We start from the raw sequence: 22,973 nt of genomic DNA on the forward strand, positions 1-22,973 counted from the left end.
CTAATTCTGTTTTCAGTTGCCCATGAATTTAACACACATAGAGCGAATATATACTGTATGAAATGACAGCTTCCTTAACCTCATGGGTGCCTATCACTTGGTGATAATTCTTGTATAGTAACTGGATAAACTAAGATTGGTTTTCTAATAACCTTGGGACATCCCTCTTCAGTTTCACCATGCAATAGTTCAGTAGGTTCTTATCTGAAGTCCTCTGTGACTAATTTTTAAAATTTTCATTAGTAAGTCTTTCTAAGGCTTGTATATTATCAGTAGTAAGTCTTTTTTAAGGTTTGTATCTTAACAGTCAAATTTTAATAGTTGGCACAGCATCAAACCAGTTTTTAAAGGATAAAAAATATGAATTACCAAACTGTCAATAATTATGATCACCATCATGCCAATCCCAGCTAGGTTGGTTATCCCTTTATTAAGTTTTTTTCATTTTCAAAGTATTCATTGTGGAACCATACAGAGACCTAAATTTCTGTACCGTAATATTGCGGCTCCCCATTCTTAACGTGGAAAAGATCAGGTGTCTCACCAGATTTGCTGATGAGGACAGCATAGGCTGTGCTTTGTGGGGGTATCCAGCCGCAGGGACCGGTGGGGTGGCCAGAGAAGATATTTGGCTGTGTGGGTAAGGAGGGCGAGCACATTAATGTGATGCGGCGCTAAGCGCATGCGCAGGCAGAGGCCCACTGTAGCTGCTCATGCGCCATGCGGGAAGTGAATTTAGGGAAACAGGTGGGAGGGGAAAGCCCATAGCTGGGAAAGAGCCTGTTGTACCTGTTGTACCTGGGCAGAGGGGAGGTCTGGGATGATGAGGGAAAGCCATGGCCACTTTGGCGTGATCTAAGGCCATACATTGGATGCCAGATACTATGAATTCTTTTATTGTTTTACTAATAAATAAAGCTGGGGGGGGGTATCAGATACTGGAGAAAAAGATCAGCTACCTTTCTCTCCACCTCAGATCGGAAAAATCCCGCTAATCTTTCCAAGACCTCTTTCTGCCTCTCTGAGTCTCTTTATCTTCCTCTGAGTCGGACAGAATTATTCTAGCCAGCGGAAAGCGGAGTCCACACTCTAACTCAAGGTCCAACTCTATTGGCGGTCTCTGAGCGGCAGTACAAACAAGCCTCCTGCAACAGACGTGACCTGCTCCGTATTTCCTAGGGCTGATTTTATGTCCCAATCTTCTCTTCCAAAGGAGTGCCTAGTGCCTCCCACAACAGGTTGTCCTGATTGGATGGCAGAGGAGGATCTGGGGAGGACAGCAGACACCTACCGTGCATACCACCACAATTCCTTGTGCCAAAACATGTTCCTAACTTCACTTCCCCGTGCCAAAAACATGTTCTCCAACTTCAGCTAGTTGGACTAGATTGGGTGGGGACAGAGGGCTCATAGGGTTAGACATCACTCTTGAATGAAGCACATTCCATAGTGAGGTAAACAGGGCGTGGTAGGGGTGGACCCAGCCAGCTTCTTTCTGGGAGGCTGTGTTCTAAGAACTTGCTGTCTAATCATCCGGGCCCTGACATTCCTACTCGGCCAAGGCCTCTAGACTGGCACAGCACCTCTCTTCCTAGAACTTTCTCTGCTCACAAGTTCTCTCTAAGTCCTGCTTGTGGTTTGTAGATGACTGACATTCTGGCCACCCTCCTTTGGGAGGAAGGAATAGTAAGAGGGGTAGGAGGAGCTTCCATCAGGATTGGAGGTGCCCTGGCTAAACCCCTATGAATTGGGCCTTTTAGACACCAGCTTGCTATTTAGGGCAAGAGGAAGCCTTGACTCAAGAAGTCTGGGTCTCTGGAATACCTGGAGATGGAGAGGAAGTTAGTATCAGAAAAATTATCTCCAAGCTACTTCCTTTGTAATTGCTCTGCTGAATATAAAAATAACATATTTATTGTAAAAAAATATTAAGTTTAGAAGATTCTAAGAATGTTCTAAAATTATCCTTGTTACCTTTCCACAAACATCAAATTGGCTCTTTCCCAGTCTTTCTGGTATGCCTATAAAAGTGTATTTTCAAAAAATATCTGAATGCATATATATATATGCATTTCCTCCCAAGACAAGGTTTCTCTGTGTAGTCCTGGCTGTCCTAGAACTCTCTCTCTCTCTCTCTCTTTGAAAACTAGGCTGGTCTTGAACTCAGATCTGCCTGTCTCTGCCTCCTGAGCACTGGGGTCTAAGGTGTGCACCACCACTGCCCTGCAGGACCAATTTTTTGTTTTAGTATTGTTTTGGTTTTAATTATTCAAATCAGAGTTTTATTGTGTGGCTCAGGTTGGCCTCAAACTTGTGAACCTCCTGCCTGAGCCCCGTTTGCTGGGATACAGTTTTTATGCCCTGCCTTTTGACTTCCCATGGATGCTTCCCCGTTTCTTCAATTATTCTTGAATAATCTTAATGGTTCTATAACAATCCAGCCAATGATAAACTGGATTTATGGGCTAGGGGCGCAGCAGGGTTTGCTGCATCTTGTAACCCTATTACTGAAGAGGCTGCGGCAGGAGTCTGAGACAGGCTTGGGCTACACAGCAGACCATCTCAAAAAAAAAAAAAAAAAAAAAAAAAAAAAACCCAAAAGAAGAGATTGATATGAGAGGGAGCCTTCTCATCATTTCCTCCCTCCCTCCTTTCCCCTGGATCCTCACCTTTCTGTCCCTTCCTTCCCCGTGTATGTGTGTATTCCCACACATATATGTGGAGATCAGAGGTCCCTGGGTATAAATTTTCAGGCACCAGCACCATCCACCTTCTCCCTTTTTTAGACAGAATTTCTCACTGGTTTGGATCTCACCAAGTAGGCTAGACTGACTGGCCAGTGAGCCCTGCCTATCCCTGCCTCCCCAGGTCAAGCATACACCATCATGTTCACCTTTTCTTATGTGGGTTTTGGGGATCAAACTAAGGTCCTGATGCTTGCAAGGTACTAACTGAGCCATTTTGCCAGGCTCGCTTCCATCCTTCAGGGCTCTTAGGGACATCTCTATGAAGTCGTCTGTGAGGCACCAGCAGTGTACAGCACCCCACAGCATCTCGTTGCAGCACTGACTATTATTTCATTAATTAGTTTTCTTTGGGCTGGCAAGATGGCTCAAAATACCTGATGACCTAAGTTTGACTGCCCAGAAGCCCTGGTGGAAGGGCTGAATGGAGGCTTTTCTGTTCTCTTGCATGTTAAGCTTCACAACCTTTGCCCCTGCACCTGCCCTCCATCAGCATCTGTCTTTGAAGGCTCTTATGGTCAGTCTGGGGTGTCGAGGACCCGTGCCTTTTTTCTACAGCATCTTCCTGTCTCTCCAAACTCTTTTCCTTCGGGCAGCAAATCCCTGGGAGCAGCCTAGTTACTTGAACATAGGGTTAAGGTAAAGACAGAATGCGTTAGAACAAGTCACACAGGACCACAGCAACCCAGGAGTAACCATTATGACAGTTTTATTCAAGTCTCTGAGAGCCCTGGTTCTGGGACTCAGCTGAGATCAGCATTACACTGTAATACAGTGGGAGGCTTGGCCACTGAACCAAGCCTGCTTGGCATCCCTCGTTAACAATGTACAGTACCTCGAAAGAAATGAAAAGAAAAAGCCAAAGGAAAGAACCTGATAATAAGCTTCCTTCAGGAAGTTTTCCTCTTTAAATATTTCTGACAACACACAATAATTTAAATTCCAAAGGAAACAGGAACTCAAGGAGAGACTCTGGATACACAGAGAAAGGAAGACACTAGCATAGGGAACTTGCAGTTAGATACTGGAGGACGAAACAAACAGAACTTTCACTTTACTTTCTAGACTCAAGGGTCCTGAGGGAAGAAAGCCCCGAGAAAACTTTTTCAGAAAACCAGAGCCCAACCAGTGCCTCTCCTGAAACCCTGAACAGAGCCTCAGACGGCTGTCTGTGGAGCTGTGGCTGTGGACAAATGAGACAAAGGGGGGGGGTCAGGGGCAGCAGAACATTCGTGAGTTCACCGCCTACCCGCTTTGCTGCAGCTGGGTACCAAGGCTCAAGGTGACAAAGGGTCGCAGCATCATTTCCCTAGAAGACAGGAGCTGGAATAGGCTTCCAGATTCAGGGAACAAGGAGCAGAGGAAAGGTGAGTTACAATGAGGAGCAACATCAGGGACGCTCTGGGCTGGGAACAGGAAAGAGTAACAGAGCCTTGGGTGGTGCTGGGTGGCGGGAAGGGGAAGGGAGCTACACACACCCCAGTGAGCTCGGAATCCCTGCAGAACTGAATACAGTGGAGGAGAAAGAGCCGCCATCGGCAAAAAAATGAAGTTTGCTGAGCTCTGGGGAGATCACAGGTCAGCCGGGGAATGAACTCCTTAGGAAGAGGAAGATTCCAGAGCCTCCACGGGCCCAAGCTGGGCTAATGTCACCTGAAGGCTTTTCAGCAGTGGTCTATAAAGGCGCTCACAGGCTAAAGTCAAGTCTTGGACACAGCAGAGCAGAGCAGTGAGTGGCCTGCTTCCCAGCCCAGTGACTCAGGCAAGCAGTATGAACACCCCGAGTCTGCTCACACATTCTTGGATGCAGGTAATACCCACCAGCTCGGGGAAGTACTGTAAGAAGTCACAAAATGTCTGCACATTTGTCCAGACAGAGCCTTCTACGTGGAAGATTTAGTGGTTCCTTAAGATGTATCATTCAACTCTATATCCGGGTTAGGATAAACCCAAGTCTCATTCTGACAGCAGTGAAGAAAACAACATTATATGCCTGTCATCTTAACAATTAGGAAGGCAGAAGGACCAGAAGAACAAGGTCATCCTGGGCCATGTAGCAAGTTTAAAACCTGCCTGGGCTACATGAGACCCTAGCCAAAGTGATATTACTACTACTAACAATAATAGAAAATAAAAGCCATAGCAGAAATGGCCTTCACAGTGGAGGTAGAATTAATGATGTGAGTGAAATGACAATGGAGGAGGGCAATAATGACAGTGATCCTGACACCGGTAGGGGTGTGAAGGTACTGTTTAGGAGGCTTGCGGGGCAGGGGTAGAGACCGCAAAGCTTAACATGGTGGTAGGTGAGCAACGATGACAGAAAAGCCTCCATTCACTTCCTTCTGATGTCTTGGATGAAAGAGGTCTATTCACGTCTAGAATTCCCAGAGAAGTGCAAGTTAAGAATGTGCAGGCTTCTCTCTACACGATCACTTCCCTTCTCCTGGACACACGAACATCTAAGAAAGTGGCTTCCAAGAGCCTGAAAGGCAACCAGAGAACACGAAGGAGAAGTCACCCCAGCTGCAGAGCCAACAGTAAGAACCAGGTGCCTCACCACTGTATTTGAATGCAAATGCTCCCGGGGGAGGGAGGGTGACACTGAATGTGCTGTGTGGAGTGGTAACGAGAATACAACATAAAACCTAGGTCAAATGCCACAGCCCTATCTGGAGATCGAGGAAACAGGCGGGCAGGGCCCATACCGGGTTGAGGTGAGTGAGGCACTTATGTTGGATACAAGTTTCGGGGGGGTGTCAAAAATAAAAATCAGCAATCAAAGGCTAAACCATGCTTCAACATAATTTTCTAATGCCAAAATTAATAAAACTATTCATGGCGTGGTCAGCACTCCGCCTTATGGCCGCCTGTGCAGGCAGCAAGGTGTGAAGGGTTTTAGGAATGAGGGTAACATGGGACTCTTGAAACCTGGTCTTGAGTTTCCACATATCACTTCCCTGGTGTCTTCAGTGTTAGGGCTTCCCTTACAGCCATCCTGACCTCTGAGTAGGGCATCCACCTGTCCTGTCCCAGAAAGAAAGGTTGGTCTTTGAACACTGTACTTATTTGTATTAGAATTTCCCACCTAGTTCTCATGTTCACACCTGACAATCAAAGGGCGTGGCAGAGCAATTAGAAGGGGAGTGGGGGAAGGAAACTAGAGCAGCTTGGAGCTCCCTGCTCAGACATCTTCCTTCAGTCCCCGGGATCTTCTCTTTCCAACACGAGACTCAAGGGAAGGCAGGGGCCAAGGCAGTGAGAAAGCGGGAAGGGGCAGTCAGTCCCAGGGCAGGGTTCAGGAGAAGCTGGAACCCTGAGAAGGCAGCCTAGGGCCTCCCCAGCAGCTTAGGGAGGCCAGGGTGCCCCCAGAGTCCATGGCCAGAGGAGGCAGTCAATGAAAATACCATGAAACAGTTCGTGAAACAGTAAAAGAAACTCACCTGGTCTGCAGAGCCAACCAGGAACCAGGGTCTGGGTTAGATGAGTTAGACCTGCACTAATAGCCTGAATCAAATAAGGTTCCCACTCCTGGTTCCTGCCCTTCAACTCAGTACCAGCGATGTTGAGCCTTCAAACGGCAACACCAGGAAGAGTCCAGAGTTTTAAAAGGACATTTCTCCTCTTATGTGTGGATTTTATTATAATTTATGACTAGGAAAATAATGCTTTGCCATCTGGAAATGTGTTCCCAACAACAACTGCATCTTGACAAGAAGTTATCCTCAGGTCAAGCAGAGGACAATGACGAGTGACTCATGACTGAGCCATAAGCAATGCCAGTACTGGCCTTTGACCTCCAATCATCCATATATTCACACTGTTCTCCACCAAGGGAAACAACCTTGTGTGGTGGCGCAATCTGTATTGGGGCTCTGGCACTACACACTGAAGAGAAAGGGTCTTCCTATGTTGTCCCATCTGGGACTGCAGTAACTGTCCTGCTTCGGTCTCCCGAGTAGTTAGATTTCCAAAAATGTATCACTGAACCTAGCTAAGATGGTAGCTTTTAAAGTTAGAAAGGTTTTAAATAGGAAATGTGAGCATCAGCCCCAGCTCACAGGGGGGCTTCTGAGGGCCAGATAGTGGCAAATTTACAACTCGAAAGCAGACATCTTAAGTCACCAGGTTCTTGCAACCCATAACTCCCTGAGGGCCACTGCTCCTGAATCCAGTCTGCACTGGAAGCTCCAAGAGAAAGTCTAGTGTTTTACCGACAAGTAGGGCCTGCCTCTCTTCCCAGGCCTCCTAGAGGCAATGAGATGTGTGCTTCTGACCCGTCAGATCGTGCCATTCTTCACACATCAACCCAAAGGCACATGATCAAATAAACACGTGATCAAAAAAGGTCAGGGTTCTGCATCCATAGTGAGGTACCACTGGACAGATGGACACTTATAGCCTGAGATGTCCACTCACAGCCACCCAGGGCCCACTGCCTAGCACGTGGGAAGCTCAGCCATGGGTGTGGGTATGGGTGGGTGGCCCTTCTGATGGGGGAAGAAACATGTACAACGTGGGGCCAGTGAAGGCAAAGACACGAAGTAAGGGTTGGGTCTAGACAGCTGGCAATGTCTTGTGTCCCTGAGCAACAAACACCCTGAGGGTAAAGGGGCTTTGTGAGGGGCACCACACTTTGGCAATGATGTCCCATGGGCTAGAGGCCCCTTTCCCAAAGATTTTTCCAGAATTGGCCTGATTTTAGAGTCTTATCAAATCCTACCTTACGGATGATCCTAAGAAAGCAGGGACAGCAAACTGCCACTCAGACGCTGTCCCCAAGCTCCAGTTTCCTCAACAAAACACAAATGGTAAGGACACACCCAGCTGGCCAGGTTAAGTGGGGGAGGGAATTAGAAAATAAATGATGCTGTTGTCACCTGGGCTACAAAGTGTGGTAGGAGAGCCTGTGCCTGGCCGGGTGCCCACTAGTTATGTTAAGCCATCACTCTTCTCCCAGAAGGATAAAACTAAGGCCACCACAAGCCCTGAGGCGAAGGTCTGAGAACCACACTGTCAGCTTCAGCATATTCATTCATCCTGCAAGGGAAGAAGCTGCCCCTCGAGCTGGCAGGGAGCCACAGCACTTCACTGACCTCAAAAGGGAAGTATATGCTGAAGGTTTTTACAAGGAAACCTGAGAGGGGTCAAGACACAGGACTCAAGTCATGCAAGAAAAGCAGAATAGAGGAATAGGACCAACTTGTGCTGTCTCAAAGCCTGGTAGCCAGACTCAATCATCCAAACAGCGTCTGTCTATCTGCCTGCCTGCCTGTCTTTGAGACAAGTGTATCGAACATGAAGGAAAATGATGTCATTCTGGAAAGGTCAGAAGGAAAAGTTAGCCCTACTCCAAGTTGTCCAAATGCATGCTATTGTTACAATGCCTACCAAATGACAGGGATGTCAAAGAACACCATGTTAAGAACATCCACCACAGCTTCTAGAAATAGCCATAAGGAAGATGGAGGCATCTATTCAGTTCCTAGCTGTAGGAATTCCGCAAGCATAAATGCTGGGAACTGAAGACCTGAGTAGTCACAGCAAAGAACAGTTCCCGACCCTGTTAGCAGCTCCAAGATAAGGAACACTGGCACTAAGCAGAAGGCCAGTCTTGAGGAAAGGGTAGTGAAAGTAAGGGGAGAAGATGGCTACTGTCACTCAACTGGGTTTATTCACAGCTACCAGGCCTGTTCCTAACCATGCATGACCACAGATGGAGGGAACCTAAGTCACACAAACTGTGACTTCCTTAGCATTTAGCCCAACTCCAGGCTCACACGGAAGTGCGGCAGTGGCCCAGTACCACACAGGTTTGGAGGAGTCAAACAGGAACCCCCTTTCCCCCCAACTCAATACATGCTCACAGCCCGGCTTTCTCTTCTCTCAGGTACAATCACTTCTTTATCAAGGCCCTCCTCTCTCTAAATGCTGGGTGGACAAAACAACCAGATTACACCTGCCACTCAATGGCAGGTCGTTGTCACAAGGTGCACATAGCATCTGTAACACCACATCTTCCCGGAAAGATGGTCACAATCAAACACGGACAGGAGAAGTCTCTGCCTGGGGCTGGAGCCAGCTGCAGCCTAGCCCAAAGACTTGGTGCAGCCGAGGTGTACAGATGTGTTTGTGGCTTAGGAACCCGGGGGGGGGGGGTGCCACAACAGACTATCTAGTCCTCAAGAATGAAGCATCATCACTAGGTTGGCTGGGACTATGGAGAGGGCTCAGAAGCTCTTGTCTCCGATCCGAGGAGTCCGAGTATGGGGACAAAAGTAATTGCTTCTAATCTCATTTCACAGTACCAAGAGGAAAGACGAGACACTACAGCAAAACCCTGGCTGGCACCTCCAGCTCCACTTTCCTGTCCAAATCTAGGGGGCTGCAGGGTCAAGCCAAAGGGAGAATGGGCTCATAAAGAACTGTGGAAACCAAGGTCATCTCTGAAGTGCTTCCCAGGGCAGGATTTCTATCAGTTAGAGAAACAGCAGTGATGAAATGTGTCAGCTGTACAATATGCACCACTCTAACCCCTCTGGGCATCCAGACAGCAAATACAGGAAGCATGCAGACTGACTCCAACACCACTGGGGACTGTCACATAAAGGCCATGGTGCACATCCAACATGGGCTCAGAGGATGTGGACAGTGAAGAAAATATGTGAGAAAGCTTTAGATGAAGCTCAGTATTCAAGTTCAAGAAACAAACACTAACCAGGGCAGCACTAGCCTCTCTGGCTGGTCTTCTGTCCAGCTCACAGTGCAGGGCTGTCTGTGCACTGAGATAGGGGTAGCCTCCATCAGTGCCCTTCAACGGACCATTGAGCACCTGAAGAACTGTGTCAGGTTACTGCCTCCATATACCCAAAGGTTATCACTAAGGGTTCCACTTACTGCAAGAGCATCATAAGATGCACAAGTCCCATGAAGAAATCCCCGCAGCTCCACACCCTAAGGTCCAGCACCCATCCCTATATGTTACCCTGACACACTTCAGGTATGTCTGCGAATCACATATGCCCTAAAAGCCACTGATTCCAGGAACTGGGGGAAAGGACAGAGTCCAAAAAGACAGGTGCTGTGTCTGACTGCATACTTGGCATCAGTGAGTACGTCTCCTAAACAGCTATTCCTGAGAAGAATATGCTTAGAATCAAACCTGGTGTGGCCGTGGCCTAAACCCAAGGGGTTAGATGAAGCCATTTAACAGGCATTGATTTCTGCCTTTGTTTCTAAAACCCAAACCTAATCCAAACCAAGGAGTCACTCCAGCACCCTTTCCACCCAACCCGACTGCTGCCCCTGACTGCCTCCTCTCTCCTCCTTCCCTGTACTCTGTTCTCACCGAGATTTACCCAGGTAGGCAGTGCCAGGTCTGTCAAGCCCTCTGGCCCTCATAAGGCCAACCTGTCCCCAATAGCTAGCACAAGAGGGCTTAGGGCACAAGACATTCACTGCATACCACAGGACACACCAAGTCACGGCAAGAGCAGAAGACAAGTCAAATCGATCATGGGACATTAGTACCCGCGCATGGACAGTGGAACTCAGGGCTGACAAAGGGACTCCAGGACAGCTCGGGCTGAGGAGAAGAGGCAGTGGATAGATTTGGCTGAATGACTGTGCAGCGTCACCCTAGAGATGAGGCAGGCCCTCCCTCTCCTACACAGCCAGAGCTGACACAACCTCTCCAGTGAACATGGAGAAAAGATTCTGCAGGGATGAAGGCCCCCTGAAGCGGCTGGCCCTGCGTCCATCCCTTCCATCTTCAAAGTGCATTCTCAGTGCAAGGAGGAGGTCTGGATCCCAGGGGGCCTAACTGAGACAGGGCTGTGCCAGCCAGCTCCCTCCATCTCCTCCGGCTTCCCCCTTGCCCACCCTGACCCTTTTCACACTAAGACCAGAACTCCTGCTGGATCTCATAAGGGGAAGGCCCATGTGTGTTCAGTTCGGCTCTGCACAGAGGCACAGTGCTGTCCTGGCTCTGCCCCTCTGCATCCAGGTCCAGTAGCGTCCGCTCAGTGGGGGGCAGTGGCCCTGCCTGTAAAGGGAGCAGGGCCGGGAGTCCAGGCCGCTCCTCTACAGTGCTGCTGCTGCTGGTGAAGCAGGAGTCCAGATTGCTGGGCGTCTCTGTGCTCGAGCTGTTGGCCGGGGAGGCGCTGCGCGCATGGCTGGGGGACACAAACCACCAGGGGTCCAGCCGCTGCCGGTTGGCAGAAGGACGCGGCCGAGGCAGAAACTCCAGGGTCTTGGGTCTTTCCAAAGTGGAGTCCCGTTGTGTGTTCCAGCGCCTTGGAGTCGGGGGAAAGACCACATTGGGGTCAGGGAGACGGGGGAATTCACCTGGGTCTCGGCTGGGACTGGGAGTTTTCAATATTCCTGGTCAGAGAGACAAAGGGAAAGACAGATGATGATGGCATCGTATTTCCAGGTGAGATATGCACCTTCCCCATGCTATTATATGCCGAGGCCCTGGAACAAACTGGGACAAAGGAGTTAAATGTTCAAAGAACACCTACTGTGTGCCATGCAGTGTGCTGTGAGGTGCTAGGGATGTGGTAGTGAACTAAAACCAAGTGGCCTTGGGTCAAGAAACAGTAATATATGGGGGGGGGGGTCACATGTATAATGAACTGATTTAAGGCAGATGTTGGGGAAGGACTCTTAAGATGGTCACTTACGTTTGTAAATAAAGTTTTACTGGGACATATTTTATATACACTCGGTAGCTGCTTTCCATTTACAGGTGAGTAGTTTAAAAAAGAGAGAGAGAGATGATTATAAAATTCAAAATATTTACCATCTGGTTCTTTCCCAAACAGTTGGGGGGACCCTGATTTAAGGGAATGCCTATCATTCCATGTTCAACTATGTAATAATCACACAACAGGAAAAGAGCTAAGTAGCAAAGATGTATAGATGATTCACGCTGTCTTTATTCCTAAAGAGGTTACACACCTGAGTATAACAAACAAGCCTACAGGGGGAAGAGTCGCAAATGGTGGCATGCGCACACTTAGAAATCTCACGGAGAGGGTGTGACCACCTTTGCTTCTCTCACTGAACTAGGGGATGTTTCTCAGCAGACTCAGGTGTTTTGGGGAGCAAGGAACGGGGATGGTGAAGTCCTAGGTTGAAAGTACGAATTCACAGGAGTCTCTGGGGTCAGATGGAAGGCAATCTCGTGCACATGGAATGCCATCCACTGGACATGTCTCCAGGTATGAAGGGGCAGGTGTGACTCAAGGATTAGTGATGGAGAACCTGATGGGTGGGTGGGTTAACCTTACATGTGTGTCTGAACTAAAGCTACAATGGCAGGGCTCCAAGTATGCAGCAGAAAACACCCGTCCTAGGTGTGGTGGAGATTCCATCCCTTCAACTGCATATTCTTCAGAGAACAAGGGCTTGCCTGCTGGCCCGGGATGCTCAACCCACTCCCCTGCACCAGAGCAAGGTCTCGGCATGCCATCGGGAACACGTCTGGCTCTTCCTACAACCAGTCTGTCTCCTTCCAAAATCAGGAGAAGATGCCCATGGTACAGGGCAGAAAGAAGTCAGCCAGCTCTGGACACCCTGCCAATCCCAGATCATATCTCTTGCATGGTTGAGCAAGAGAAGAAATTCAAATTTCTTTGGGCTTATCCAAATCCAGAAGTCAAAAGAGGAAAGGAGCCACCTACAACATCTTTATTCCCTGGGGGCCACAAAAGAAGCAAAGAAAAAAAGAGGAAGTGGCCAGAACTCACCTGTCCCAGAACTGGAGCTCATCCCATTGCTGGAGGGGCTCCGGCTCGATAGCGCTGGAGGGGCCCCTGGGAGCTTAAGTGCCCCATCAGAAGGAGTCCGCCTGTGACCACTCGGCTGCGTGGGGGCTGTGAGGGTGACATGGGTGGGAGTCAGGGACTGATTGGGGTCTCGCTTGAAGCGCTCCACTCGAACATTAACCAGAGGGTTGTGGGTGCACGTGGTGAGGGGTGGAGCTTCAACTGGACTGACTGGCATTTCGTACACTACGATCTCATCACTGTCTGAGCGTAGCAGCGAGCGGGTGGAGTTGCATTCGGAGATGGAGGAGAGAGAGAGCAGTGTCAGGGAGGCAGAGGGGTCTCCTAGCAACATCATCGGCTCTTCCTTCTTGAAGAGCTTTCGGGAGGGGGGGCTGGTACTCCGACGAGGGCGGCTGGCCCTCTGGAAAAGACCCTCACGCCTCTTCTTCTCTTCCCGGGCTGGTGGCTCAGGCTCCTCTGGCGGAAGCAATTGGCACTTGCCAGCTTCCAGCAAGTCAAACCCTAGGCCCGTGGCTGCCAGCACAGCTCCACAGCCAAGCACTGCCAGTTCGCAGCGCCGGTGGTGGGCCCCACTGCGCTTGAGGCTGTTGGTTGGTGTAAGCTGAGGGGTACTGGTGGCGGAGTTGACTGGGGTGGGCTCCTCATGAACTCCATCACTGGAGGGGCCATCCCCATCCTCTCCACGAGGGAATGGGATACAGAGGTAGGACTGGTTGGGAGAATGCTGTAGATGACTCTCTCCACTTCCTGGGCCTTCACCATCTTCATCCTCTGTGAAAACAAAGCAAATGGCAGAGAAATTCAGAATGAAGAGTCTGGTTCCTCCCGCAGCCCTGGCTTTCCTGACTCTGTGTCAGACATACAGGACATGAAACTGGGTATGGAGCCAACGGGGCCTGTCTTCTGCTGTACTCAACTGAGACCGACATGGGAAACACATCTGCATGCCAGAGCCCATCTACCTGCAGAAAGGGGGGTCTGCTAATTTGCAGCCTCCTTCATAGGTACTCCTTTGAGTATAATGCCAGGACAACTTCACACATGCTAGGCAAGTCCACTATACTACTTTAGCCCCATAGGTACTCTTACAAGAACACTAGATAAAAGAAACACTTCTAATATTTTTGAATCTTGAAACTGGAAGGGCTTTGGATTTCTAGCACAATGCTTAGCAACATGTCTTAAGGTTGGTCTGCAAAAGAAATCAGACTCCTCTTCATGGGTGAAGGGCAATCTGTCCCATTGATGGGTCTATTATGACTCAGAAATCTACAGAGAAAAGAATACTAGGGGAGTTTCTAGAGAACCATTCATAGCCAGAGAGTAAACTGGAAAGGTGTGGGAAGGGGAAATGTCTGGTTCAAGTCTTCATCCTTGCACACTGCCCTGGGGAGATGGTTGCTGGATTCTTGGGGCAGAAAGCCAAAGATAGGCTCCATGGCTATAATACAGGGAAAGTGTAGTTCAGGAAGACACAATAAGAAGGGACAGAGTAGGTAACCAGAGGTCAGAAACAAAAATGAGACAAACCCTACTAGGGATCCTTAAACAATCCTGGAAGTCCGGTCAAGAATTCTCTGAGGAAACAGGGATAAAACCAAGACAAAAGCTATACTCACCTATTTCCATAAGGCTGGTAAACCCAGGCAGGGCAGGGCTACTCCTCGGGCCCTTCCCCAGGTTAGGGGCACTGGATGACCACTGCTTGTATCCATCTACCAGGGACTTGAGGCTGAAGGAATGAGAGGAGAAGACTTGGCTATTTCTCTTGCTATAGCCTCCATGTGCGTTTGGGAAAACATTGCCTACTTAATCACACTGAAAAGCATTGGGGGACAGACAACTTGTCCCGAGCACAGGTACTTCACAAACAAGTGCACATGCACTGGGAAATGAAAAGCGGAGGTTTAACCCAGCCCCTCACATGCTGTGGAATCATGGAAAGATAAAGTGAGCAGGCGGGCAAGCAGACAGAGTAAGGACTGAGCTCATGGAAGGTCTTGTCTGAGCCATTCTTAAGGGAAAGGCAATCAGCCAGCAGGATCTGAATACAATACATTCATAACATTACAAGTATTTCAGTGCAAACACCGGCAGTGCAAGGCAAACATGGGGCAGATGAACCAGCAGAAATGGCCGGGGCCACTCCACTCATGTTTCTTAGGTTCTATTTCACATGCTTAAGCTTCCAAAGCCATTCACTCTTCAAAACAAAAACAAAAACAAAAACAAAAAAAAAAAAAACAAAAAAAACAAAAATCAAGCAACAAAGCTGCACCAACCCAGTGCACTTGGGACAGACCTATATGAGGAAGACACTATGTGGTACTCAAGCCTCCCATCTGTCTGGGCATGAAGACAAAGCCCTCAGTTCATTGGGCAATCCAGAGACTGAATGGATCCCCATCAGCTCCCTTACAAAGGGGGACCTGAGGTCTGGAAGCACTGGTCTTTGCCCTAGAGGGCAATAAAAGGGGGCATTGACAAACCCGCATGCTATGGTGTTATTGAAAGCCTAGCCTATCAATCAGAGGGGACTTGACCTGTTCACCTAAGGCCTGTTCTCTCAGAGTTCCAAGCCACCAGAGGGAGGGAGGGAGAAGGCCCAATTTTCTCCCTGGCCTCAGAACTCTGTTTTACATGCTGTCAGAATACTGGTGAATTAAGGCACATCCCAGACTCTGCTGGTTTCAAATAGAACACAGAGCTGGAGAAAAGTAAGCTGATAAACCCATAGCCTGGGACTCCTAACTGCAATGTTAAACATTTCCTCTAGTACGAGGGGCTCAAGGACACCCAGATTAGCAAATGAAAACCAGTGCCAAGTGGTCTTCTCTAGAAACCTATGCAAAGAGCACCCCAGCAACTGGGGTGGGTCAACAGAGAAATTTTCCCAAGGTGCACAAAGGTACTGCTCTTAAAAACACGTCAGCTCATCCCTTGCAGCAATGAGGAATGAGAACAAGGAAATGGAAGAGCAGTTGCTACCAATACAGCTTGTGCATGGGTGGAGACCAGACTCACCCCAAGTGGAAATGTGGAGACTCGGAAGGGGTGCTTAAGCCATTAGATTTTTCCCGTCTCTGAGGGGATCTTCAATGAATAATGAGAATCAGCAATAGGCAGTGGAGACCACCGTCAGCTCACCCCCTCCCACACTCAGACTGCCCAGGCTGGACCAGTTAGGTGGGTGGCTGGTCCAGTCAGTAAACCCACCCCAGGACAAGACTGACATATTGGAGTTATTTCAGGCCTAGGTCCTTCCACTGTAAGAGACAAAGGTCCTGGATAGTCAGAGGGTAACTGGAAGGGGCTATGAATCAAAACTACCCAAGCTGCCTACAGTGAAGCATTCTTTCCTACTGTGGATAGAAAGGGGAGATCGGAATTCACTTTACTGAATTCAAGGTTTTTGCCATTGTAAATTTTCTTCAGTCAACAGGCACTAAAATTAGAAATACTATCATGGAAAGATCTCGCACGTTTCTGATATCAAATAGATCTAGACTCAAGTTTGTTTAGAATACACTTTCATTTCTTTAATAAGAATGGAGAATAATGAAAAATCAAGGCACATGCTTCATAATTGTCTCAAAAGTCTGCAAGGACAAATCTACGTAAGGAGAAAGAGAAGTGCAAAATCAGCACTGTGTAGTGCAAAAAGAAGTAATTTACTATTAAGAAAAAAAAATTTAAGCGAAGCAGAACCAGAAAAACCACTAGAATCCTATCTGAGGAGAGGAAGGGATCTGCAAGACAGGCTCAGGGGAAGGTGCTGGGGGAGTAAGAAAACTATAATGATCTATATGTATGAAAATGCTACAGTGAAACCCACTACTCTGTATGTTCACTGAAAAATTAGTTGGAATTCATAGCTAGTCTGGTTAACCTCAGAATTAGACTAATGTCAGAAACAGCAAATGATTCAGGGTGACTGAGTTTCTCTGAGCCAGGCCATGAAGGACAGACTGCAAGGTTCCCACCCTCCTCCTGAGTCCCGTAGATTTGCTGACCTGATCTCTGAGGCCCTAAATTCTGCATTCACACACAGCATAGGCGTGTCCTACAAGTGTACCTTTTCTGTTCAAAGGAACTTTGTGGTTTCAAAGCCTCACTTGACAGAGTTAGTTCTTTATAAATCAAATTGCTATTTTGTTTCCTCCTTGAGCTCAGATAGAGGAAGAGTTAGAACATGAAATGTTAGTCTTCAAAAGATTACCAAACCCAGTTTGACAAGTTTGGAGGCCCCGTTCAGTGACCAATGGGAAGTCACTGAAAACTGACAGGACTACTCTCCTCACACTTAGAACAGCCAGGGGTTCTAGAATAAATGCTAGAATAAATACAAACCATGATGTCCACACTTTGGGTATTGAGTACATGGCATAAAAGGCAGGGAAGCCATCATCACAGCTGATAACGATGTGGGTTCACCACAAACCACTTCACAAAGGACCCTGACATCCACCCCACAAGCTGGGGACCAGTCTAATGCCCATTCTGTAGGGGAGAAAACATGAGCTCCCACAGTTAGATGTGGAACTGAGTCTCATGGCCAGAGGCCTTCCTGGCCTGTGAAAACATGACACAGAGGATTTGCCTCCCCAGCCTCAAGCTTGCAAGTGAGTACACAGCGCATTTAAGGCACAAAGACCTTTGCTTGAAAGGGGGGGAAGCAGGAAAGAAGGCCAGCGGCCCCAGAGACTATTCTAGCACAGTCAAGTGGGTGGAGCGATGGTGCCTGCCAATGTCAAACAGATTAACAGGAGGAAGGCCTGCTCACCCTGATTCTCCTCCCTTTCCTCTGAATGGGAGTTTCATAGGGAAGACCCATGAAGTAGACCACTTAGCCCAGCTTCCTACATGCCCTTCCTATCTGCTAATTGCTGCTTTGAAAGAACACCTGCAGGGGGCAGTAGACCAGCAGACTGAATCCAACAACCCTGCCTGTCTTGTCTTCCTAAGGAAGGTCTGCCTGGAGAATAGCCACGTGGACTCATTCATATGAATCATCTCAGTCACCGTGCAGACCCAGAAGCCTCAAATGTTATCTGGCCTTTTGTGGAAAGAGCTTGACAATTCCTGCTCTGTGAAGGACCCAAGGATCTAGTCTAGAAGACTGGAAAACTCTAGGTCAGGAAGAGGTTCATGGTAGTGCACATTTGTAATTCCAGCACCCAGGAAGTGCAGGAAGGAGGATGGAGAGCTTGAGGATAGCTTGGGCTAGTCTGTCTTTAAAAAGAGGAAAACAAAACCGCTATGCGTTCCCAGGACGTATTAGAATACACAAGCGAGAAACGAAAGTGTCTCCTATCATATTTTAAAATGCTGTGCCAGTCTTTAAGTGAGAGAGAAAGTCACATCAGCTGGCTCTTACCCTTCATCTCCCGAGGTGAGCTCTTTCTGCCCAAGTGTTCCTGGTCCCCACGTCCGGCCCTTCTTCTTTGGGACCCTCTTCTCCTCCTCCTCCCCTCCCTCTCTTGGGACAACTGAGCTCCGGCCCCAGGTTTTACTACTTTCACCTGGTGTTACTGCAAATAAGAAAGGTTGAGTAAGGTAAGTCTCTTCAAAACTGGCAGACAGACCCCTCCACCCCCCCCATACTTATTTCTAAGCAAACACTTCACTATAGTAAAAATAAAACCAGTCTGGGCTTGGCACATGCTAAAGCCTTAATAAGCTTTCACAGGACGTAGGCTTTGGAAAGTCTCAGCTTGGGAAGTACGGGCAGACAATGTGGAGGTCCCTCATGGTGGGCACCAATCTTTCTCTATCATTCCAGTCCAAGCTGCTTTGCAACTCACTAAAGCGCTTCCTCTACCCACAAGCCCCTGTGCTGACATCTGACTGCTGAAGGTGGAGGACAGAGCATTGAAGTTAACAAGGGACAAAGAGCAGGAAGGCTGAGGGTCTGTAAGTATGCATGCAGGTATGTACACACTGTTGAGGAAGGTGTCAGGAGTTATGGCTGGAACAAGCCTGAATTAGTCAGGGGCTGAGTGGAGAGGGGGACAAGTGTCCCTGGTGTGTTCTGAAAACCTGTCTCACACTGGATGGCTCGCAGGCGGGGGATGATGGTGGGGCTTGCAGGAGGGCTCGAGCGGCTGCTGAGGAGACTCTTCCTTTTATCCATGGTGGGGGAGGCCTGCACCGTGAACTTGTGCTGGAAATCTGCTTAGGGAGAGACAAGTGTGTGCGTTAGGACTGTCACACAGGCAAATGTATGCAAGACATCTGTTGACTCCTGGCAGGCCTGAGGGATAGGCCTTGGTTTCCTGAAAAGCTTCATTTATCCGGGAAATGTTTTCTTTCAGAGCCTTCTTTTTTCCCAAAGGAACACATGACAAGATGAACACACATCTTTATGAAGATGGTAGTCTTCATGAAGCCTCTATGTAATGGATATAGGTAGAGTTGCTTCTCATGGCATGTCGCCTTGTGGATTATTCTAGAAAATGTTACTTGAAATTATGCTTCAGATGATGTCACCATCCATGTCCTTTTTGATGCTGCTCCCAAAGTGCAGGCTGAGTGGAGTATTAAGACCCAGCCTATGGTGTGGCTGGAGAGATGGCTCAGTGGTTAAGACCCAGGCCACGGAATTCATCAGAAATGGGGAAATGACCCCAATTCACACACACCTTGAAGGTAGTTCTGATGCACTTTCAGCTCTTAAGTTCTGGGTTTCGGCCTCCTCATTTAACACAGAGGCACTGGGGTCTCCCCACTAGACTAAACTCTCCCCACAGATGGGAACAGAAGCTTCATATCTGCATTGCTAGTGGATAGCACTAGCCGAGAGGCTTCAGAGGTAGCTAAATACTTGCAAAAATAAAACCACAACAACAATAAAAACAAATCATGTGTGGCAAGGAAGCAGTATATGTTCCCATTAGCATATTCTCTCAATTTGATGACTTAATCCCTAGTCTGTGCTTAAGCCATCATCCCAAAGCTTAAACATCACCCATAGCTCCTCTGACTATGCTATTATTATTATTATTATTATTATTATTATTGCTTCCTTACACTTTTTTCTTTTTCTTTCTTTCTTTTTTTTTTTTTTTTTTTTTTTTTTTGACACAGGATTTTTCTGTAGCTGTGGACCTGTCCAGTAACTCGATCTGTAGACCAGGCTGGCCTCAAACTCACAAAGATCTACCTGCCTCTGTCTCCTGAGTGCTGGGATTAAAGGTGTGTGCCACCACCACCCGGCTGCTTCCTAACACTTCTAATAAACTTGCTACCCAAGGACTTACAGACTCAGAACACCAAGAACAGTTTTTAATCTGTAGAAAGACTCACCTGCACCCTTTACATTATACTCCATCAAGATTCTGATTTACAGTTTCCTATTTCTTTGCATTTTCCCTCAGGTAACCGTACAAAAACTGTACCTTTATGGAGCCAATATAGTTATGAGAAGCTATATATAAATGTTATAATATGAACTTTTACATTTTAGCCTAACGTTGAATGCACCAAGGGCTAATTATTTAAAGAAACTTGAGATGAAAAACTTTGCAGTGTTAAGATTTCTCCCATGTGAACATCCCAGAATCCCCTCATCCTTCGCCAGCCTCTGCCTACAGTGGGCCCTAGTGGACTTGTCATCACTATCTTCTCTGCCCTCACTCACAAAGAACAGTGCCCCAGAGTGCCTGAAATCCACTGAGCAAGATGGCCTCTTCCAACAGGCTTCACTTTCAGAGTCATGGTCTGTGCTTCCAAGCACAGCCTAACTCCCACAAACCCCCGCTACACCAAAGCCCCCACCCAGCTTAACTCCCACAACCCCCCCCCGAGCTACACCAGACCCCCCCACTCAGGCTAACTCCCACAAACCCCCGCTACACCAGACCCCCCCCCACTCAGGCTAACTCCCACAACCCCCCCCTACACCAGACCCCCCCACTCAGGCTAACTCCCACAAACCCCCCCTACACCAGACCCCCCACTCAGGCTAACTCCCACAAACCCCCGCTATACCAGACCCCCCACCCTACCCAGCCTAACTCCCACAAACCCCCGCTACACCAGACCCCCCCACCGCACACTCGCTCTCTTTCTGCCACCGACCGGAGGGGAGGCTGATGCGGTTGCCATCCTTGAGCTTCAGTCGGCTCTTCCTGAACTTGCCCTTGCGTTTCTTCACCCTGGGCTTTTCCTGGCACAGCTGGTGAATGATGATGTTGAGCTCTCGTTCCAGGATGTCAATCTCCCGCTCCGCCAGTTCCTGCTCCCTACGGCGCAGCAGCTCCTCCTGGTTCTTCTGCTGGAGTGCAGCCCGGGTCAGCTCCTCCTCCCAGGTGCGGAGCTCCTACAGACACGGGGAACCGGCAGAGAAGAGTGGGTTTCAGTTCAGGAAGCATCTGGGATGAGACAACCTAGAGAGGTCTCCCATGGTACCCAGGAGAGAGAGGATACTCGGCAGCTGGCTGGAGTGAACACATGCAAGCCTTGGGTAAGCAGAGTGCAATAGAGCCACATCGTGAACACAGCTAGAGAGGCTAATGTCTAGAGCAAGCCTGGAGACAGGGGCTGACCCTTCCTCACTCTGTAGTGCCTCCTTATCCTGGGGGAGTGTGTCCAAGGCCACAGGGAATGATGAAAAACACGGATTCATCTCAACTCTATAGGTACTATGTGTCTTCCACTAAAATACCTCCATTGTAAAATTCAACCTATACATTGGGCATTGTAAGAGATTAACAACTAATAATACAATATAATGGTAACAATATATTACACTAAAATCATTATTACTCTTGTCTTTTGGAATCATTATTAAATAAAATCAGGGTTGTCTGAACTCAAAATTGCCAGATCACAATAGCTGACAAGAAGCCCAAGATCAATATACTATCGAGCCTGAGTAGTGTGTGCAGGGTCAGGAGGCTGACCATTCCCAACAAGGGCAGAATAAGACTGGGCATGATGCTTAGAATAGCATGCAACTTAAAACATCAAACTGCTTACTTCTGGAATGTTCCATTTAATGTTTGTGGACCGTGGTTGACGGTGGTTAAATTAAGCCACAGAGAGCAAAACCATGGATGGGAGAGTGGGGTGGGGAGGATCATTGTAACTGCTTATTGAAAATATCCAATTTTCATTTTTCCTACTGGCTTGTGTAATTTATAAATTATAGTTATCAATCCAAAGCAAATAGAGGTGGCCATGAGTTGGTGATTTAGCAACCTTAACAAAAGCCAGCCCCTGTGGAGGTTCTCCTAGCAAGGGACAAGTAGTAGTGATAGGAGTTCCGTCAATGGCTCACCCGGAGGGACCCCTGATGATTTGCCGTTAGCTCCCTCCAGCCACTAGTGCACATTAATGACCTGTCAAGCTGTGCCATGCTTAGGATCACTGTGATGTGAAGGAGACTAATCTCTCTGAATCAGATCCAGGGATAGCAATGGTACTGCAAAGAACACAGGGCTTAGAGTCAGGTGGCCCAGGTTCAAGGACTCACTTCTTCACTTACCAGCTCCACAAAAGTGGAAGCCACTGGCCTTCAGCTGTGAGATGGAAACAATCACCCCCACCCCCACATATTATTATACTAATGAGCAGGATAAAGAGGTCTCATGAAACTTTTCAAGTGGAAACAGAAACAAAATTAGATTCTATATTATCACATTGCTACTTATTTAATCCCCCCAAGACAGGGTTTTACACAGTAGCCCAGGCAAGCCTGTAAACTACTTTATAGCCCTGGCTGGCCCAGAACTTATGATATCCTCTAGTTTGGTCTCAAACTTACAACCCTCCTTCCTCAGCCTCTTGAGAGCTGAGATTACAGGCATGTGCCAACATGCCTAGCTATCACGCTACTATTAACTCCCCCAAATTTCCACAGTACATACAGTGAGAAGAAAAAAAGAAAATTAACCAAGACTATATAACCGCCCCTCAGGCCTCTGGATTTAGCCCTGCCCAGACAGCACAGGGCATACAATTGCACACAATCAGTGTCACCTGTGTGAACTGTGTGGCTAGGGTCATGCCACAGAAAAAGAGAGGGCCACTGGAAGAGTGACTGCACACCCAGAAGCAGACTCCAGCAAGCCAAGAGGTGCCAAAGTCCCCCAGATGACTTCAGCTTGGGACCTTCTCCATAAAAACATCAAAGTGCCAGTTTCAGGCTCCTCTCCTGTTTCTAACCAACTCTGAAAGAAAACAGGAAGATGTTCTGGTAGCAACTCGCAGTGCTGACATACCTCTCTATGACACAGTCCTCCCTCTATAAGTCCCCTGTGGAACCTGAACACCCTTCTAGAACTGTCCAGTTTGGGGAGCAGCAGGAAACACTTGCTGGAAGCTTCCCACAGCTTCTCCTGTGCTGCAGACAAGCAAGCAGACCCCAAGGAGGAAGGTATTGGTTGTCAGTGGTGGGGCACACTGAGTCCAGAACCCCCATGAAACATCTCAG

The 22,973-nt window shown here is 48.2% G+C and overlaps 1 protein-coding gene across 3 annotated transcripts in view; it reads right to left on the reverse strand.

The window, feature by feature from the left end:
* Positions 1-10,074: 10,074 nt before the first annotated feature.
* Map3k9 (mitogen-activated protein kinase kinase kinase 9) overlaps positions 10,075-22,973 on the reverse strand; it is a 64,193-nt gene continuing 51,294 nt past the window's right edge. The window contains exons 6-12 of one of the 3 annotated variants that reach the window (XM_051196256.1): positions 20,618-20,858; positions 18,587-18,709; positions 17,916-18,069; positions 15,563-15,631; positions 14,158-14,270; positions 12,497-13,309; positions 10,075-11,126 (exon numbers count right to left, since the gene is read on the reverse strand). In XM_051196256.1, the coding sequence (XP_051052213.1) occupies positions 10,642-11,126; positions 12,497-13,309; positions 14,158-14,270; positions 15,563-15,631; positions 17,916-18,069; positions 18,587-18,709; positions 20,618-20,858 (1,998 nt within the window). In that variant the 3' untranslated portion in view covers positions 10,075-10,641. The remainder of the gene's footprint in view (positions 11,127-12,496; positions 13,310-14,157; positions 14,271-15,562; positions 15,632-17,915; positions 18,070-18,586; positions 18,710-20,617; positions 20,859-22,973) is intronic. The other 2 variants (XM_051196258.1, XM_051196257.1) reach the window with 2 other exon arrangements.

The sequence above is a fragment of the Phodopus roborovskii genome, unplaced genomic scaffold (genome assembly GCF_943737965.1).
Source record: "Phodopus roborovskii unplaced genomic scaffold, PHOROB, whole genome shotgun sequence".
In the NCBI taxonomy this organism is placed as follows: domain Eukaryota; kingdom Metazoa; phylum Chordata; class Mammalia; order Rodentia; family Cricetidae; genus Phodopus; species Phodopus roborovskii.